Source organism: Bombina bombina, chromosome 4, assembly GCF_027579735.1.
Source record: "Bombina bombina isolate aBomBom1 chromosome 4, aBomBom1.pri, whole genome shotgun sequence".
NCBI classification, from domain to species: Eukaryota; Metazoa; Chordata; class Amphibia; order Anura; family Bombinatoridae; genus Bombina; species Bombina bombina.
This window is the reverse complement of record NC_069502.1, coordinates 731,713,243-731,732,206: the sequence shown is the minus strand read 5'-3', so window position 1 is coordinate 731,732,206 and position 18,964 is coordinate 731,713,243. Positions and strand designations below refer to the sequence as shown.

The following is an 18,964-nucleotide window of genomic DNA, read 5'->3' as shown; positions in this document are numbered from 1 at the left end:
GGTATGCGGATCTGGTGGACATGTCCTCTCTGCCACAGTGGAAGCTTCCATTGAGGCAGGACTTTCTCATTCAGGGACCCTTCCATCACCTGAATCTAGTTTCTCTGCAGCTAACTGCCTGGAAATTGAACACTTGATTTTATCCAAGCAAGGGTTCTCTGATTCGGTCATTGATACCTTGATTCAGGCACGTAAGCCTGTTACTAGAAAGATTTACCATAAGATATGGCGTAAATATCTTTATTAGTGCGAATCCAAGGGCTACTCATGGAGTAGGATTAGGATTCCCAGGATTTTAGCTTTTCTCCAAGAAGGATTGGAGAAAGGGTTGTCAGCAAATTCCTTAAAGGGACAGATTTCTGCTCTGTCTATTCTGTTACACAAACGTCTGTCAGATGTTCCAGACGTTCAATCCTTTTGTCAGGCTCTAACTAGAATCAGGCCTGTGTTTAGACCAATTGCTCCTCCTTGGAGCTTGAATTTAGTTCTTAAGGTTCTTCAAGGGGTTCCGTTTGAACCCATGCATTCCATAGATATTAAATTGTTATCTTGGAAAGTTTTATTTTTGGTTGCTATTTCTTCTGCTCACATAGTGTCTGAGCTTTCAGCTTTGCAATATGATTCTCCTTATCTTATTTTCCATTCTGATAGGTGGTGTTACGTACCAAACCTGGTTTCCTTCTTAAGATTGTTTCTAATAAGAATATCAGGAAATTGTTGTTCCTTCCTTGTGTCCTAAGCCTTCTTCTAAGAAGGAGCGTCTGTTACATAACTTGGACGTGGTTCGTTCCCTGAAGTTTTACTTGCAGGTGACTAAGGATTTCCGTCAATCATCTTCATTATTTGTTGTTTTTTTCTGGAAAGCGTAGGGGCCAGAAAGCTACAGCTACCTCTCTTTCTTTTTGGCTGAAGAGTATCATCCGTCTTGCATATGAGACTGCTGGACAGCAGCCTCCTGAAAGAATTACGGTTCATTCTACTAGGGCTGTGGCTTCCTCATGGGCATTTAAGAACGATGCTTCTGTTGAACAGATTTGCAAGGCTGCAACTTGGTCGTCTCTTTATACTTTTTCCAAATTTTCCAAATTTGATACTTTTGCTTCATCAGAAGCTGGTTTCGTCATATCGTAAAAGAAATACATTTATCAAGAGGGAGAGAGACAACAAAAAAGTGAGGGGGTAGAAAGGGTAGAGAAAGAGCAAAAGAAAGGGGAGAGAGAGCAAAAGAGAGAGGGAGAGCGCAAAAGAGGGGAGAGAGAGGGGGGAGAGAGAGAGAGAGAGCAAAATAAGGGGGGATAGAGAGAGAGCAAAAGAGGGGGGATAGAGAGAGTTAAAGAGAGGGAGAGAGACAGCAAAAGAGAGGGGGGAGAGCAAAAGAAAGGGGAGAGAGAGCTAAATAGGGAAGATAGAGAGAGCAAAAGAGAGGGAGAGAGACAGCAAAAGATAGGGGGAGAAAGGGGAGAGAGAGAGCAAACTAGAGGGGGGAGAGCGCAAAATAGGGGAGAGAGAGCATAAAAGAGAGGGGGAGAGAGAGAGCAAAAGAGAGGGGGAGAGCGCAAAAGAGAGGGGAGTGAGAGCACAAAAAAGAGGGGGGAAGAGAGGGGGGATAGAGAGAGCAAAGTAGAAGAGGAGAGAGAGCAAAAGAGAGGGGGGAGAGCAAAAGAGAGGGGGGAGAGAAAGAGAGAGAGAGAGAGCAAAAGAGGGGGGATAGAGAGACAGCAAAAGAGAGGGCGAGAGACAGCAAAAGAGAAGGGGAGAGAGCAAAAGAAAGGGGGGGAGAGCAAAAGAGGGGGTATAAAGAGAGCAAAAGAGAGGGAGACAGACAGCAAAAAAGAGGGAGAGAGAGAGCAAAAGAGAGGGGAAGGGAGAGAGACAGCAAAAGAGAGGGAGGAAAAGAGAGGGGGGAGAGAGAGAGCAAAATAGAGAGGGGGTAGGAAGAGAACAAAAGAGAGGGGAGAGAGAGCAAAAGAGAGGGGGGGAGATAGAGCAAAAGAGAGAGAGGGGGAGAGAGAAAAGAAGAGAGGGGGGAAGAGAGAGCAAAAGAGAGGGGGCAGAGAGAGCAAAAGAGAGGGAGGGAGAGAGAGCAAGGGGTGAAACCGCTGTACTGCAAAAAATGGCCTGCATACACGGGCTTTAGGACTAGTAATATATAAACTACTTAAAAATCTTCCCACTAATGATCAGTCATGTAGAATATATGGGGAGCTGACTTCAGCCGATCGTTACTGAACAAAACTTAATCATAACAACAAACCCTGCCTCAACCAGCAGCCAATAGGGTGCAGAGAGTCCTGTCCCACCTCATTTAGAGTGGCAATCATCCGAGTCAATGTCAATCTCCAATTTGTATAACACGTTCACACCCATCTGTTTACCTAATGCACATAGACCATGATCATGTTATGTAAATTGTTCCATGGTATCACTGACAGATCAAACTAACTGCTTATCTTGTGACTTCTTACAGAAGTCTATCCGAGATACATAAATATATACACATATTTATAGATAGATAGATAGATAGATAGATAGATAGATACTTTGGAGCCCTTTACACTCAATACATCACAATTTAATTGTTATTATTTTTATATATTGTAATGTGTTTTATTGTGTTTATAATATAAATATTTAACATTCCAATGTTCTTCACTTAGATTTTTTTTTCTTTATAAATATTTATTTCTACGTATATATCTATATATATATATATATCTATACCTGTGTACATTCATATAGATTTAAAGGTACAGATACATATTAAACAAAAAATAATTATATAAATATATATATATATATATATATATATATATATATATATAAAGGATGTGTGGAAACTCTGTTAGATAATTCTATGAACCACACAGTTTTGTTGGCAAAGTCTCTTTTATTGCCTTTTATTTTATATTTATCCCTAATTGTTCTCTCAGCGGAGAGTGAAATAATGGGAAAAATTAATTTCAAACATGGCTGTGCGCATTACGTTGTGGAAAATTTGTGGAATTTAGAAAAACAGCAATTTTCAGCTTTTTCAAGAAAAAGGCACAGCTTTGTAAGAAGACATCTTAAGAATTAATTAAATTTATAGTCACAGTTGTAAGAAATCTTTGGACCTTCTAAAAAAACCGTAATCGAAGACTGTTATCCTCTAAATATAAAGAAAATAGGATAATTTTTCTTATGTTGATTTTTGTACAGGCTGATTCCTGAGTCCCCTCGCTGGTTGTTGATGCGCAAAAAGAAAGAAAAGGCAATGAAAATTATGACTGACATTGCTAGGCACAATGGAAATTATCTAAACCCAAATTATAGCCAGGTAACCACATTTATGCATTAAGTATATTGTCTTCTATTTTTAAGTATAAGGCATAATACATTTCAAAATTTCTATAAATACATTCTAGTTTGTCTTCTTAAACACATTTATATCATTTAGTGATATGCAGATGGTTACAGTTAGAAAGAGTTACCTTATAAACATTCCTTTGACCTTTAGCCAATAACCTGCTTGATCAATATACAGTTATTTGGACTGATACTTTATTTAAAAATATATTAAAACATTATAAGGTGTGTGAAGGTGATATTGAACTTCAAAAATCAATAATATCTATGTCATAACTGGAGAATTTTAAGAAATGTCATATTAAGAGCAAATAAAAAGAACCAACAATGAACAAATCCAAGAGTTATAGAGCATATAATAGGGTTTTTAGTATAGAGTTATCACATTTCCAGGAAGATTGTAGCTCATGTTTTAATGCCAAGAAGAATACTATCTTCATATACCAAAAGTAGTCATTATAGTTGTGTCCACAATAACAGGATTGAGATATAGGCAGATAAATGGCAATAGGAACATACATAAATAATACATGAGAAAACAGACATTTTTAATTTGTCTGCCTTAATACACCCAAAGCACCATCCCCTTTTAGCTGAAAGACTATATAATTGTACCTACCTTTAATTTCTTCACTTAATTTTCTGGTTATCCAACTCTACAGAAGGTTTTTAATATGAAAGATGAGAATCATTTACCTCTAATGGGTAATGCACTGTAGGGTTTTCAGGCATTTGGAAAAAAAATTAGATACTTATAAGGGCACGTTTTGATTTAAATGTTTTAATATAGGGAAAAGCAGCCATTGATAGTATTGGGTGAAGCTACAGTATGTATATGGAGAATGAACCTTCTTACATAGATGACAATTTTGGGGCCGATTTATCAATGTCTTGCGGACATGATCCGCTGTAGTGGATCATGTCCGCCAGACATCACTGAATGCCGACAGCATTCTAGTGCAATGCCGCCCCCTGCAGATTCGTGGCCAATCAGCCGCAAATCTGCAGGGGGTGTCAATCAACCCAATTGTATACGATCGGGCGAACTGATGTCTGCCACCTCAAAGGAGGCGTATGAGTTAAGGAGGAGCGGTCTTAAGACATTAGGGGCCGTTCGGGGATTGATAAATCGGCCCCATTGTCTCATTAGATCGGAAAAGGATGTTGATATGTGTAATAACATTTTAGGACCTTCTTGCTAAACTTTGGGAAGTGATATTACTGATTTATTTAAGTTATTGAGTACAAACTAAGACTAACGATTTAATGTATGTCACCATTTCAGTTTTTCTTTATTGAACATCCAACAAAAGCCATGTTGTATGGGTTACCATACATGCAGCAGATTATTTATACAAAAGTCACTATGAAAGATATCGTAGAGAGTTGTAATTACATTACCATTTTAACTGGGTGATATTACTGAAACACAAGACATATATACACATCAGCTGACACTAGACATGTGTAATTATTTTGTCGCAAATGCATATTGATAAAAAAATATAGATATTTTAACAAAACGAATATCCGAACAAATGCACAAACTAATTTTTTATTATAATAATTTTTATTGAGGTTATGGGAAAATACAACATGTGTGAAATGCCATAAAATATAGATATCAAAATACATGACAATCAGAAACATTTTGATTAAAGCAAAAAAAAGAAAAATACATTAAATCTGTATGGCTAGTCATCTGAAACCTCTGTTTTATATTATGTTCTGAAATGAGTTCCTCTATGAAAACAACGGGCTACTTTTGAACCCAACGGAGCTGATGGTCACTGAGAGAGGAAATTGGCGTTGAGAGTGGTCACTTTTGGACCTAGTACTTAAGAGAGCAAGATGGGGAAAGTCAGCTGTCAGAGCTGCTTTAAAGAGATGAAGAAGAGGGGGAGAGAAAGAGATGAGAAGAAGGAAAGAGCAGAGGGAATATGTGTGTGTGTGTGGGGGGGGGAGGTTGGACTCTTGTTAGAAGTGTGTCTTATCTGAGGTTAAGGGAATATGCAGAGGGAAGAAGTGGGGGGCATCAACCTGGCTAGGCACATGCAGTAGCTATATAACTCAGTAAATAAGAGTTTCAGGAATATATATAAAAAGGATATGGGAGTATTCTTGCCTCATGTGCATAGGTAGGAAGACGCCAATAGCTACCTTCTGAGATAAGGGAATCAATAACCAGGTACATGAGCAGCTATCCATATCTGACTATAAGCAGTGTAGTTAATTTTTATTGGCTAGGTATTTGTCCCATAGGTCCTATCATTCTGCCAAGTATAAGTCACATATTAAATGGGGTTCCAATAACCATATAAGTTGAGCTATAACATACAGTCTAGTACTCCTCATGTCAGATAAAGCAGCCTGAAAGTAGTATCAACTATCAAGTAGTGTCTCATAATGAGAGAGATTAGATTCAGAAGGGATGAGAGTTGGAAACGTCAATGTAGTATGCTTAAGATAAATGTAGGGAGGTTCACGTCCCTGTATATATAATAGCAATTGTTGTAGGACATATATAGAATCGCATTGCAATGATAGACTAAACAGTGAGCAATCAAGAAAAACCTCCCCACATTCTGCAATAATAGTCCTCATCGTATGTTTGGTGCTTTACACCTCTCTTTATCGCCTAATAAATGTAATAAGAGATAAAAAATATAATAAGGTTGCAGTTCCAAGTAGCTCCCATCTGGCTAACCATATAACATGTGAAGTAAATCTCATGCAACAGATTTGATAACGTTATACAATAGCTATATAGGCAGATAATTAAAGTATTAAATGTAGAAAAACAGTATCATCTAACTGTATAAAATTTGATTATAATTCATCTAAACTAGAGTTGTTAAGAGAACTGATAGAATGTTTAGAGAACAGAGGATGGCTTCTCTGTAAATATTAAAGTTAACCCTCTAAAGAGGGAGAGTAAAGGGTCAAGTCTCAGTCTTAGGTCTATTTTTAAGAGATGGGGTCTTGCTGGGGATATTATCCGATGCCCAACCTGCGGCAGAGCATGGTCAGGAAAGTTCCAATCATCTCTAGAGCAAGGAAATTTTCTTGAATCCTTAGGACCATGAAAAAAACTAAAAGCTGTATAGCCGCCATGAGGGTCTTAAGACGCCGCAACTGCCCCATCACTGACCAAAACTTGTGTGGTAGCTGAACAAGCGTGGTTGGGCTTGTAGGGGGCAAGGCTAGAGATCTGCGGTGGATTAGGCTAGATTCTGCCTCCGTGATCCAAACACTGCATCTATCTGCACGAACATCTGAGTAGCGTCCAGAGAACTCAGGGATTGTGGAGTAAGGTTAGGGAAAGTGAGGGGATTTGTGGCATTTAAGCCAAGTGTAGAATAATACACTAAGGTAAAGATAGATAATTGGTTTTAAAATTACACTTTATTAAACATTTATGCAAAAAGACATTACCATGAGTGGGATGGTGTAAATAGTATAAGAGAATGGGTATATTTACTTCCAAACTTATTAATAATAACTATTTATCTTGCATCCACCCATTATTAAAAAGGGAAGAGAGATACATACGGCTAAATAGAATAATGGGATAAGTCACTTCCAAGATTCTAATGATATATAGCCTAGGGTATGTAGCATCTCATAGATTAAAATTGGGGCTAGAGACCTGGTATACTTGAGTCCAATCTAAATAGGTTAGGGATACTAAAGTCAGAGGTGCTCAGATAAACATTCATGTATTAATGTACCAGTATTCACACTGATTGAGTCAGCAGGTACTCAGATTCACATTCATATATTCATATGCCAGTATTCACACTGATTGCACACTTAGGCTATGCGCTCAAAGGCGTCCTCCTACCTGCATACTGCTTTGATCAAACAAAGTCAGCCGATTTCTGACTAGATCCCTACAAGATTAACTAAATAAACAATCCATACATATAGCAATTCACAAACAACACACGCTAAGAGTATAGATAAGCATAGCTCTCAGATTTGGAATTCACATATGTTGTCTATGTAGGATATTGTGCATACTATCTGATGATATAAATGTATTCAAGTGAGTTAACAGGGACATAACACGTCAAAACGCCAAAGCGCTAATATCCAGAACCCTGTTGGGGGAATCCGTAAGGTATGGCAACAAAATCCCCAGGGCAGTGTAAATTACGAATTACAAAATGCCCGCTGGAAATTAGCTATGTGTGGAGAGTTAGGGCTCGCTGTGTACCAAGCCCCGCCCGCCGATGCGTTTCCATCACTGCAACGTGACTTCGTCAGGGCATAGGGCTGGCCCAGCGTTAGATTACGCTCTATATGCTGTCTAGGTTGTCATGGTAACGTATTTGTTACTGGTTTCAATGTTGCGGATGTGTAGATACCGCCTGGCCTATCATAAGCATCGGGACTAATCCTGTTTATTTACGTCTCATTATTTATAGATGCATTGCGCTTAACCAACTGGTGATTACTTCGCAATCTGTGCTGTTTTTGCAAAGGCATATCTCATAGAGGGTTTTTGATGTTTTATTATTTCAGATAATATGGCCCAATTATCTAGGTCACAACATATCCGACAAATGGTAGCTGGTGATCACATATCTTACAGAAATTAAAGAATATATATTAGCAGTGGTACCAAATTGGACTGGTAAGGAAGGGTGTGAATACACAATGATGATTTGTAAATACATGCACACATATATGTATATAAGGTCAGGAAGGAGTTTACATACTTAATATCTGTATGTGTTTACATTATCCATATTATTGCTTATTAGGAGTTACAAAGGCAGTTGGTATAATACTCTGACAATGTTTACTGCTGGTCTGCATAACTGAAGGGTATTAGGGATACACAACATTGTATCACATCAGTGAAGTTATACTGCAGATCTAAAACTTTCTTTTAACGCAAACTTCTTGAGTGAGGCTTTGGGATTGGGTTCCCTATTTCAAAGTTTATAACAGTGATGCCCATATTATTGAATGTATACAGAATGGTCAACAGCGAGTTTCATGGGTAAAGGGTAGTGTGATCTAACTATGTATTTAAGAGATCTTTATGTTTGTTCCTGAGTTGCGTATACAGCCCTGTTTCATTATATATGTATCTCTTATAGTTTTATGCTCCAAATTTGAAAACTCTTTAACATAAATCATATGAAAAGGCTTTATATGAGCACTATTACCCTGCCCAGTCAACACAAAAAGTAAAACTACATGTAGTGAACTCCCAATCTCATAGAAAGCATTTGTATGATGTTGCCTCATTCAGTCCTCTTGGGGCTACAGATTGTAATTCATGAATCCATCTGCATTCTTTTTGTAATAGCAATTTATTAATGTCACCTTGTCTACCTTTTATTTTTAGTTGCTCTATTGCAAAAAAGAAAATGTCATATTTGTGTCCCTGGTGTACATTGTTCATATGTTGTGCCACCGGTACATTCCTGTTCCATTTTATATCGCCCATATGTTCCAGGACTCTGGTCCGTAGCTCTCTTGAGGTTTCACCTACATAGATTCTTGGGCACCCACATATTGCCAAGTAGATAACTCTTTTTGATCTACAATTTAGAAAGTCTTTGATTTCATATTGTTTTTTTGTTAGGGGATGTTCAAAGATTTTAGTCGGGGTCATGTTTTTGCATGCTTGGCATGTACTTCATTTGTGAAAGCCTTTGGTCTCTCTGAGCCAAGTTCTAGGTTGATCCTTAGAGTAGTGGCTATCTATTAAGATATCTTTAAGATTCTTTGATCTTCTATAGGTTATCAAAGGCTTAGCAGTAATTACTTCTCTTAGTTCTTCGTCTTCATGTAGTACATGCCAGTGTCTTTGAAAGATGTTTCTGATGCTTAGATTTTTATCATCAAAGGTGCCTATTACTCTTATAGGCTGTAACTCGTTCATTTCTTTGTCTTTTAAGGTTTTTTGATTTTCCAAAAGTGACACTCTATCCAGAGCTTTCGCTCTTTGATATGCCCTTTTTAAGCATCTCCCTGGGTATCCCCTTTCTTTGAATCTTTTCCTTAGTTCCCCAGCTTCTCTTTCAAAGTCTAATTCAGTGCTGCAATTACGTTTAGCTCTCAAATATTGCCCATATGGTATGCCCAATTTTTGTTTTTTTGGGTGAAAACTCTCCCATTGTAAGAGGCTATTCGTGGATGTCTCTTTTCTGTATAGTTTGGTATTTAAAGTACCGTTCGTCTCTTTTCTAATTTCTAAATCCAGAAAGGCAACTTGGGTAGGATCAATTGTTGAGGTATATTTCATACCATCTGTATTGTTATTAAGCTACTGCATGAAGTTACTAAAGTCATTTTGTGTGCCAGTCCATAGAATCAGAACATCGTCTATGTATCTAATGTACAGATCCATACATTTCATATAAGGATTTGTGTCTTGGTTCAGGATACTTTTATGTTCTATCCACCCCAGAAATATATTTGCATAGGTTGGGGCACAGCATGTGCCCATTGCTGTGCCCCTTTTCTGCAGATATGTTTTGTGATTAAACAGAAAATAATTATGTTTCAATACATAATCTAGAAGATCAATTATGAAATCGTCTTCCTCACTTCCTTTGGGGTTGATTGTTCTTTGAAAAAATGCAACAGCTTCTAAGCCTAAGTTGTGAGAAATATTGGAGTATAAACTCTCAACATCAATGCTGGCTAGTAGGGTGTTCTCATCAACTCTGATGTCAGCTAAACATTGTAGTACATCTTTTGTATCTTGTACATATGATGTCAGGGTATGTACAAAGTGTCTCAATTTTTTATCTAAAAATATGCTGGCATTCTCTGTAATACACCCATTACCCGATACAATGGGTGTACCGGGTGGTTTCTCCATATTTTTGTGAACTTTAGGTAGGCTATAGAAGGTTGCAATTCTAGGTACAGTGTTGTACATGAACAGGTATTCTGCTTTTGTTATCACTCTCTCTTGTAGGCCTCTATCTAATAGGGATTTCAATTCTTTACCGAAAGTTTCTGTTGGATCTTTTGATAAGACTCTATAATTCTCCACATTCTCTAGAATATCCATACACATTTGTTCATACTGTGTATTGTTCATAATAACCATATTCCCACCCTTGTCTGCGTTTTTAATAGTAATTTCCTTGTTAGATTTCAATTCTTTTAGAGTACTACGTTCTTTGTAGCTAAGATTTTTCTTAATTTTGCTTTTTGGATTCAGGCCCTCTATTTCTGTTGTAACTAAGGAAACAAACTTATTTATTACAGGGTATTTTGAGATGGATGGCATAAATTTGCTTTTAGGTTTTACTACACTCTCTTTCCTTGTATTTGACGTATCATCATTTTCATTCAGAAGTGTTAGCATTAAATTAACCATTTCGTGGTCCTCTTGTTCAATACCCATATCATTAACCCCTTAAGGACCAGCGACGTACCCTGTATGTCGCTGGCCTTTTTTTGGGACTTGATTGTTTTATAGCGCGGTCTTCCCGCCAGCGTTGACACTGCTTTATTCCACAAAGCCTTCTGGAGGGAGGGCATTAATAGCGTGTTCTTGCTAGACTTGTGCTATTATGTCCTGGAAAACCCCTTAACGACCAGTGACATACAGGGTACATTGTGGTCATTAAGGGGTTAAGTGAGTTTGTATTGGTCATTTTGTGAAACTTGTGTAGAGCTAGCTTTCTGGCAAAGAGGTGTGTATCCTTTATCCAATTAAATGTATCAAAATGAGGGGTAGGTATGAAGGTTGATCCTTTGGATAATAGTGTGTGATGTTCACTTGCTAGAGTTGTGTCTGTCAGATTAATAATTTGTAGATGTTCCTTATTTATTTCTGTTTGTTTGGGGGTTTTGATTTGTTTTGTTGTCTTGTTCTTGTTGATCTCTTTGGAGGGAACAAATCCTTCTCTAAAAAAATCCTTGTTATAGAAGGTTCGATTATGGCTGTACTTACTACTGGTGGCTGACTAACTTCTTCATCTGAAGGTTCAGAATCAGTAGTGGAGTTATCAGGAGTAGTGTTTTTGTTACTACCTCTTGTGTCTTGTATGTGTCTAAAATTCCTACGTTTTTGATTTGACTTGTAAATGTTACCCTTCTGGTGATCAGACCAATCTCTTTGTAGTTTTCTGTTTTTGGCTTCACTAAGTTCTTCTTTTAGTTTATCTATATGAAATTTCAATTTCACATCTAATGTCTCAAAGTCTTTATGAGTGGTAAATTTATTTGTTTGTATCTTTGCTTCATCTATTAACTTAGTTAGATGTTCATATTGTTTTCTTTCATACTCTAATGTTAACTTCATTAGGTCTAGAGAACATTGTGTGAGAATTTCTTGCCATCTTAATACAAAGTTTTCGTCTGATATGTGAAAAGAGGGTGCAAGCTGAATCCTGAGTCCTCTAGGGATTAGTTTATTTTTGACATAACTTTCTAGGCTAAAAACTTCCCAGAATGATTTTACTTGTTTCTTCATTATTTTGGCAATGCTTTTAAAAGCTTCTTCAATATTGGTTGCTTGTGGGCATATATTCCCAACATTTAGAGTGAAAACTCTCTCTGCTTCTTGTTTCCATTGATCAAAATCTATAGTGGAAGATAGATAGCCGGCCATTGCTACCTAACTGAATACCACCCAGTTCCAAATTCGTGGGTGTGAATTGAATCACTTGTAATAATAGAGTAAGGTTAGGGAAAGTGAGGGGATTTGTGGCATTTAAGCCAAGTGTAGAATTATACACTAAGGTAAAGATAGATAATTGGTTTTAAAATTACACTTTATTAAACATTTATGCAAAAAGACATTACCATGAGTGGGATGGTGTAAATAGTATAAGAGAATGGGTATATTTACTTCCAAACTTATTAATAATAACTATTTATCTTGCATCCACCCATTATTAAAAAGGGAAGAGAGATACATATGGCTAAATAGAATAATGGGATAAGTCACTTCCAAGATTCTAATGATATATAGCCTAGGGTATGTAGCATCTCATAGATTAAAATTGGGGCTAGAGACCTGGTATACTTGAGTCCAATCTAAATAGGTTAGAGATACTAAAGTCAGAGGTGCTCAGATAAACATTCATGTATTAATGTACCAGTATTCACACTGATTGAGTCAGCAGGTACTCAGATTCACATTCATATATTCATATACCAGTATTCACACTGATTGCACACTTAGGCTATGCGCTCAAAGGCGTCCTCCTACCTGCGTACTGCTTTGATCAAACAAAGTCAGCCGATTTCTGACTAGATCCCTACAAGATTAACTAAATAAACAATCCATACATATAGCAATTCACAAACAACACACGCTAAGAGTATAGATAAGCATAGCTCTCAGATTCGGAATTCACATATGTTGTCTATGTAGGATATTGTGCATACCATCTGATGATATAAATGTATTCAAGTGAGTTAACAGGGACATAACACGTCAAAACGCCAAAGCGCTAATATCCAGAACCCTGTTGGGGGAATCCGTAAGGTATGGCAACAAAATCCCCAGGGCAGTGTAAATTCTGAATTACAAAATGCCCGCTGGAAATTAGCTATGTGTGGAGAGTTAGGACTCGCTGTGTACCAAGCCCCGCCCGCCGACGCGTTTCCGTCACTGCAACGTGACTTTGTCAGGGCATAGGGCTGGCCCAGCGTTAGATTACGCTCTATATCCTGTCTAGGTTGTCATGGTAACGTATTTGTTACTGGTTTCAATGTTGCGGATGTGTAGATACCGCCTGGCCTATAATAAGCATCGGGACTAATCCTGTTTATTTACATCTCGTTATTTATAGATGCATTGCCAAAATTTAATGTTAATCTTCATCTGCAATGGAGCTATTTGTCAACATTCATTATTGCGCTTAACCAACTGGTGATTACTTCGCAATCTGTGCCGTTTTTGCAAAGGCATATCTCATAGAGGGTTTTTGATGTTTTATTATTTCAGATAATATGGCCCAATTATCTAGGTCACAACATATCCGACAAATGGTAGCTGGTGATCACATATCTTACAGAAATTAAAGAATATATATTAGCAGTGGTACCAAATTGGACTGGTAAGGAAGGGTGTGAATACACAATGATGATTTGTAAATACATGCACACATATATGTATATAAGGTCAGGAAGGAGTTTACATACTTAATATCTGTATGTGTTTACATTATCCATATTATTGCTTATTAGGAGTTACAAAGGCAGTTGGTATAATACTCTGACAATGTTTACTGCTGGTCTGCATAACTGAAGGGTATTAGGGATACACAACATTGTATCACATCAGTGAAGTTATACTGCAGATCTAAAACTTTCTTTTAACGCAAACTTCTTGATCTTATTCGCCCACCCAGTGAGTGAGGCTTTGGGATTGGGTTCCCTATTTCAAAGTTTATAACAGTGATGCCCATATTATTGAATGTATACAGAATGGTCAACAGCGAGTTTCATGGGTAAAGGGTAGTGTGATCTAACTATGTATTTAAGAGATCTTTATGTTTGTTCCTGAGTTGCGTATACAGCCCTGTTTCATTATATATGTATTTCTTATAGTTTTATGCTCCAAATTTGAAAACTCTTTAACATAAATCATATGAAAAGGCTTTATATGAGCACTATTACCCTGCCCAGTCAACACAAAAAGTAAAACTACATGTAGTGAACTCCCAATCTCATAGAAAGCATTTGTATGATGTTGCCTCATTCAGTCCTCTTGGGGCTACAGATTGTAATTCATGAATCCATCTGCATTCTTTTTGTAATAGCAATTTATTAATGTCACCTCGTCTACCTTTTATTTTTAGTTGCTCTATTGCAAAAAAGAAAATGTCATATTTGTGTCCCTGGTGTACATTGTTCATATTTTGTGCCACCGGTACATTCCTGTTCCATTTTATATCGCCCATATGTTCCAGGACTCTGGTCCGTAGCTCTCTTGAGGTTTCACCTACATAGATTCTTGGGCACCCACATATTGCCAAGTAGATAACTCTTTTTGATCTACAATTTAGAAAGTCTTTGATTTCATATTGTTTTTTTGTTAGGGGATGTTCAAAGATTTTAGTCGGGGTCATGTTTTTGCATGCTTGGCATCTACCACATTTGTGAAAGCCTTTGGTCTCTCTGAGCCAAGTTCTAGGTTGATCCTTAGAGTAGTGGCTATCTATTAAGATATCTTTAAGATTCTTTGATCTTCTATAGGTTATCAAAGGCTTAGCAGTAATTACTTCTCTTAGTTCTTCGTCTTCATGTAGTACATGCCAGTGTCTTTGAAAGATGTTTCTGATGCTTAGATTTTTATCATCAAAGGTGCCTATTATTCTTATAGGCTGTAACTCGTTCATTTCTTTGTCTTTTAAGGTTTTTTGATTTTCCAAAAGTGACACTCTATCCAGAGCTTTCGCTCTTTGATATGCCCTTTTTAAGCATCTCCCTGGGTATCCCCTTTCTTTGAATCTTTTCCTTAGTTCCCCAGCTTCTCTTTCAAAGTCTAATTCAGTCCTGCAATTACGTTTAGCTCTCAAATATTGCCCATATGGTATGCCCAATTTTTGTTTTTTTGGGTGAAAACTCTCCCATTGTAAGAGGCTATTCGTGGATGTCTCTTTTCTGTATAGTTTGGTATTTAAAGTACCGTTCGTCTCTTTTCTAATTTCTAAATCCAGAAAGGCAACTTGGGTAGGATCAATTGTTGAGGTATATTTCATACCATCTGTATTGTTATTAAGCCACTGCATGAAGTTACGAAAGTCATTTTGTGTGCCAGTCCATAGAATCAGAACATCTTCTATGTATCTAATGTACAGATCCATACATTTCATATAAGGATTTGTGTCTTGGTTCAGGATACTTTTATGTTCTATCCACCCCAGAAATATATTTGCATAGGTTGGGGCACAGCATGTGCCCATTGCTGTGCCCCTTTTCTGCAGGTATGTTTTGTGATTAAACAGAAAATAATTATGTTTCAATACATAATCTAGAAGATCAATTATGAAATCGTCTTCCTCACTTCCTTTGGGGTTGATTGTTCTTTGAAAAAATGCAACAGCTTCTAAGCCTAAGTTGTGAGAAATATTGGAGTATAAACTCTCAACATCAATGCTGGCTAGTAGGGTGTTCTCATCAACTCTGATGTCAGCTAAACATTGTAGTACATCTTTTGTATCTTGTACATATGATGTCAGGGTATGTACAAAGTGTCTCAATTTTTCATCTAAAAATATGCTTGCATTCTCTGTAATACACTCATTACCCGATACAATGGGTGTACCGGGTGGTTTCTCCATATTTTTGTGAACTTTAGGTAGGCTATAGAAGGTTGCAATTCTAGGTACAGTGTTGTACATGAACAGGTATTCTGCTTTTGTTATCACTCTCTCTTGTAGGCCTCTATCTAACAGGGATTTCAATTCTTTACCGAAAGTTTCTGTTGGATCTTTTGATAAGACTCTATAATTCTCCACATTCTCTAGAATATCCATACACATTTGTTCATACTGTGTATTGTTCATAATAACCATATTCCCACCCTTGTCGGCGTTTTTAATAGTATTTTCCTTGTTAGATTTCAATTCTTTTAGAGCACTACGTTCTTTGTAGCTAAGATTTTTCTTAATTTTGCTTTTTGGATTCAGGCCCTCTATTTCTGTTGTAACTAAGGAAACAAACTTATTTATTACAGGGTATTTTGAGATGGATGGCATAAATTTGCTTTTAGGTTTTACTACACTCTCTTTCCTTGTATTTGACGTATCATCATTTTCATTCAGAAGTGTTAGCATTAAATTAACCATTTCGTGGTCCTCTTGTTCAATACCCATATCATTAAGTGAGTTTGTATTGGTCATTTTGTGAAACTTGTGTAGAGCTAGCTTTCTGGCAAAGAGGTGTGTATCCTTTATCCAAACTCAGGGATTGTGGCTAGAGGTATGTGAACTTTAGGGTGTAGCTTACTTGTAGACGGGATCTGGTATCCCCCAGCCGGGTGGCCAGATGAAGGTTCCGTGAGATCCATTAAAAAGTCCCTGCTATCACTCAAATCCGATTTCAGTTCTGAGTAATTCTTCACCCGGTTTTGCAAGCCGGGGCTGGTCGGCCGTTCATCTGTGGGAGTGAGTGCCTTCATGTTTCTCAACGTGAGCTTATCTCTTGCCAGCCTATCTTGCAGTTTAGAGGAGGCCTGTGATAATAGATACTCAGTATCTCCTGCAGATGGTATATTTCGTTCTTCATGAAGGATGTTCAGGAGGGAATCAAACTGTTTCTCCATTTTGTCTGTAAATAGTCGGAGCAAGGCCACCATAGAGGCTGTCATCATGGGGTATAGTAGCGTGCGCTGGTTACTAATGCAATGCTGAGTCCCCTTGTAAAACTTGAAAGTCCAATCTTTGTGATCAGCCGGTATATATGGGAACCGGGGGAGGATGCGGGTTAGGTGGAGTAAAAGTACTGTAGGCCTATGTCTCGAACTGCCTAGTTAGGGTATTAAGCTTCATATAGTCAGCAAGATGGCCGCTCCTCTTACAGGCAGTGTAATTTGGAGATATAAGAAAGCTCTGTGTGGGCACTTTGAGTCTTCTCAGCTCTACCAAGTCTTGTAGATCGAACCTCTGTGGCTTTAAAGGCTAGTTTTGTGAATTTTGCGAGTTTTTGGGCAATACTGAGCGGTCTAGCTAATAGATATAGAAAGTTTATGAGCAGAGCTCTCTCCGCACAAACTAATTTTAAAGAAAACAAATAAAGAAATTTGTTAGTATACATTAATTTCCTTTAATTTACCTTTAAAAAGTAAAATACTTACTTATAGCACACCGGGGAGCCGTGCCACGCTAAGCTGCCTGTTATTACATCCAATGGGCTTTGTAAAGAAGGGTCAGGATTACCACGGCTCCCGGCTCACTATAGATAAAATATTTTACTAAAATAATTAGCTATAGCACGCTGGAGAGCCGCACTAACCCCGACCCTTGTTATAAAAGCATCTTGAAGTAAAGGAAAAATCTATACAATAAACAATCTTCAATGATGTGTGTGTGTATGGACATATACATCAATCAGAAAAAAAGAATTTTTGCTATCACTCCATTTAAACAGAAATAAAAGATAAAGAGAACAAGAGGGGCACCTCATGTGCATATCAATATGCTATATAGTGATGTAAATCAAGTAAGCCAAGTGGGTACTCACATGCGACTATAGTACACTTATGTACTGGTAGGTGCAGGCTGGAGTCTTGGGGTGTACCAGCTAACTCTTTCAGTAAAGCCAGATGATCTCACAATGAAGCAAATAGTTAGGCTGCTCTCCCCCTCATAGACAAAGACAGAGCTGTATAAATAATAATAAAGAACAAGAGGGGCGCCTTATGTGTGCACCAATATATCCATATATGTGAAATCAAAGAAAAAAAGCCAAATAGGTACTCACCATTGGCCCAAGTACACTTATGTACTAGTAGGAGCTGGCTGTTATCTTCAGGTGTACCAGCTAAACCTCTCCAGGTACAGAGTAGATAGTGCAGGGGGATCTTTGTCACAATATGTGCTGATGGATAGTCAGAAGCAGTGTATAAAACTGCTATAGAAGGTAATGAACCAAAGCTTGCATAAAGCAAGTTCAGTATTGGATCAAGTTCTGTTTAAATGAATTGTAAGTTAGAAGGATCACTATGCCTGATGAAACAACCCATGCTAGGTTGAGAAACGCGTTGCATGATTTTAAATTTTGCTTGCTATTGTTTTAAACTTATCAATATTTGTTTTAATAAACTGAACTTGTTTTATGCAAGCTTTGGTTCATTACCTTTTATAGCAGTTTTACACACTGCTTCTGACTATCCATCAGCACATATTGTGACAAAGATCCCCTACACTATCTACTCTGCACTTGGAAAGGTTTAGCTGGTACATCTGAAAATACCAGTCAGCTCCTATTAGTACATAAGTGTACTTGGCCAACGGTGAGTACCCATTTCGCTTTTTTTCTTTGATTTCACATATATGGATATATTGATGCACACATGAGGCGCCCCTCTTTTTCTTTATTATTATTTAAACAGAAATAAAGCCTTGTTTGTTTGTTTTTATTTACCTGTCAAAACTACATTTTTTTGTAAGTAGACAACCCAAGGTATTGATCTAGGCCAATTTTGGTATATTTCATGCCAACATTTCACCGCCAAATGTGATCAAATAAAAAACATCGTTAATATTTTCACAAACTTTGGGTTTCTCATTGAAATTATTTACATAATGCGATCATGGCACAAATGGTTTAAAAGCCCTTTGTTCAGAAATAGCAGAAATAAATGACTTTGCTATTGCTTTTTGGTAATTAGAAATCCGCTAATTGCAGCTGCGCACCACACTTCTATTATTCCCAGCAGTGAATGGGGTTAATTAGGTAGCTTGTAAAGTTAATTTTAGCTGTAGTGTAGAGATTACCCTCCCACCTGATTCTTCCTACCCCCTGAGCCCTACTTGATCCGTCCCAAATAGCTCTCTTCCCTCCCTAACCCCCACTGGTCAACACAATCTTAAGTACAGTCTGCCAATATACAAATTTAAGACTTTTTTTAAAATTAAATTCTTTTTTTTCTTTCTGCAGGGTAGGATACCCCCTTACCCTC

General features: G+C 37.5%; 1 protein-coding gene across 1 annotated transcript in view; it reads left to right on the top strand.

Moving 5' to 3' along the window:
- The window catches only part of SLC22A3 (solute carrier family 22 member 3), a 411,481-nt gene that overhangs the window by 281,681 nt on the left and 110,836 nt on the right, over positions 1 to 18,964 (top strand). Inside the window, exon 5 of the mRNA XM_053710942.1 lies at positions 3,199 to 3,316. Coding sequence (XP_053566917.1) covers positions 3,199 to 3,316 — 118 coding nt within the window. The remainder of the gene's footprint in view (positions 1 to 3,198; positions 3,317 to 18,964) is intronic.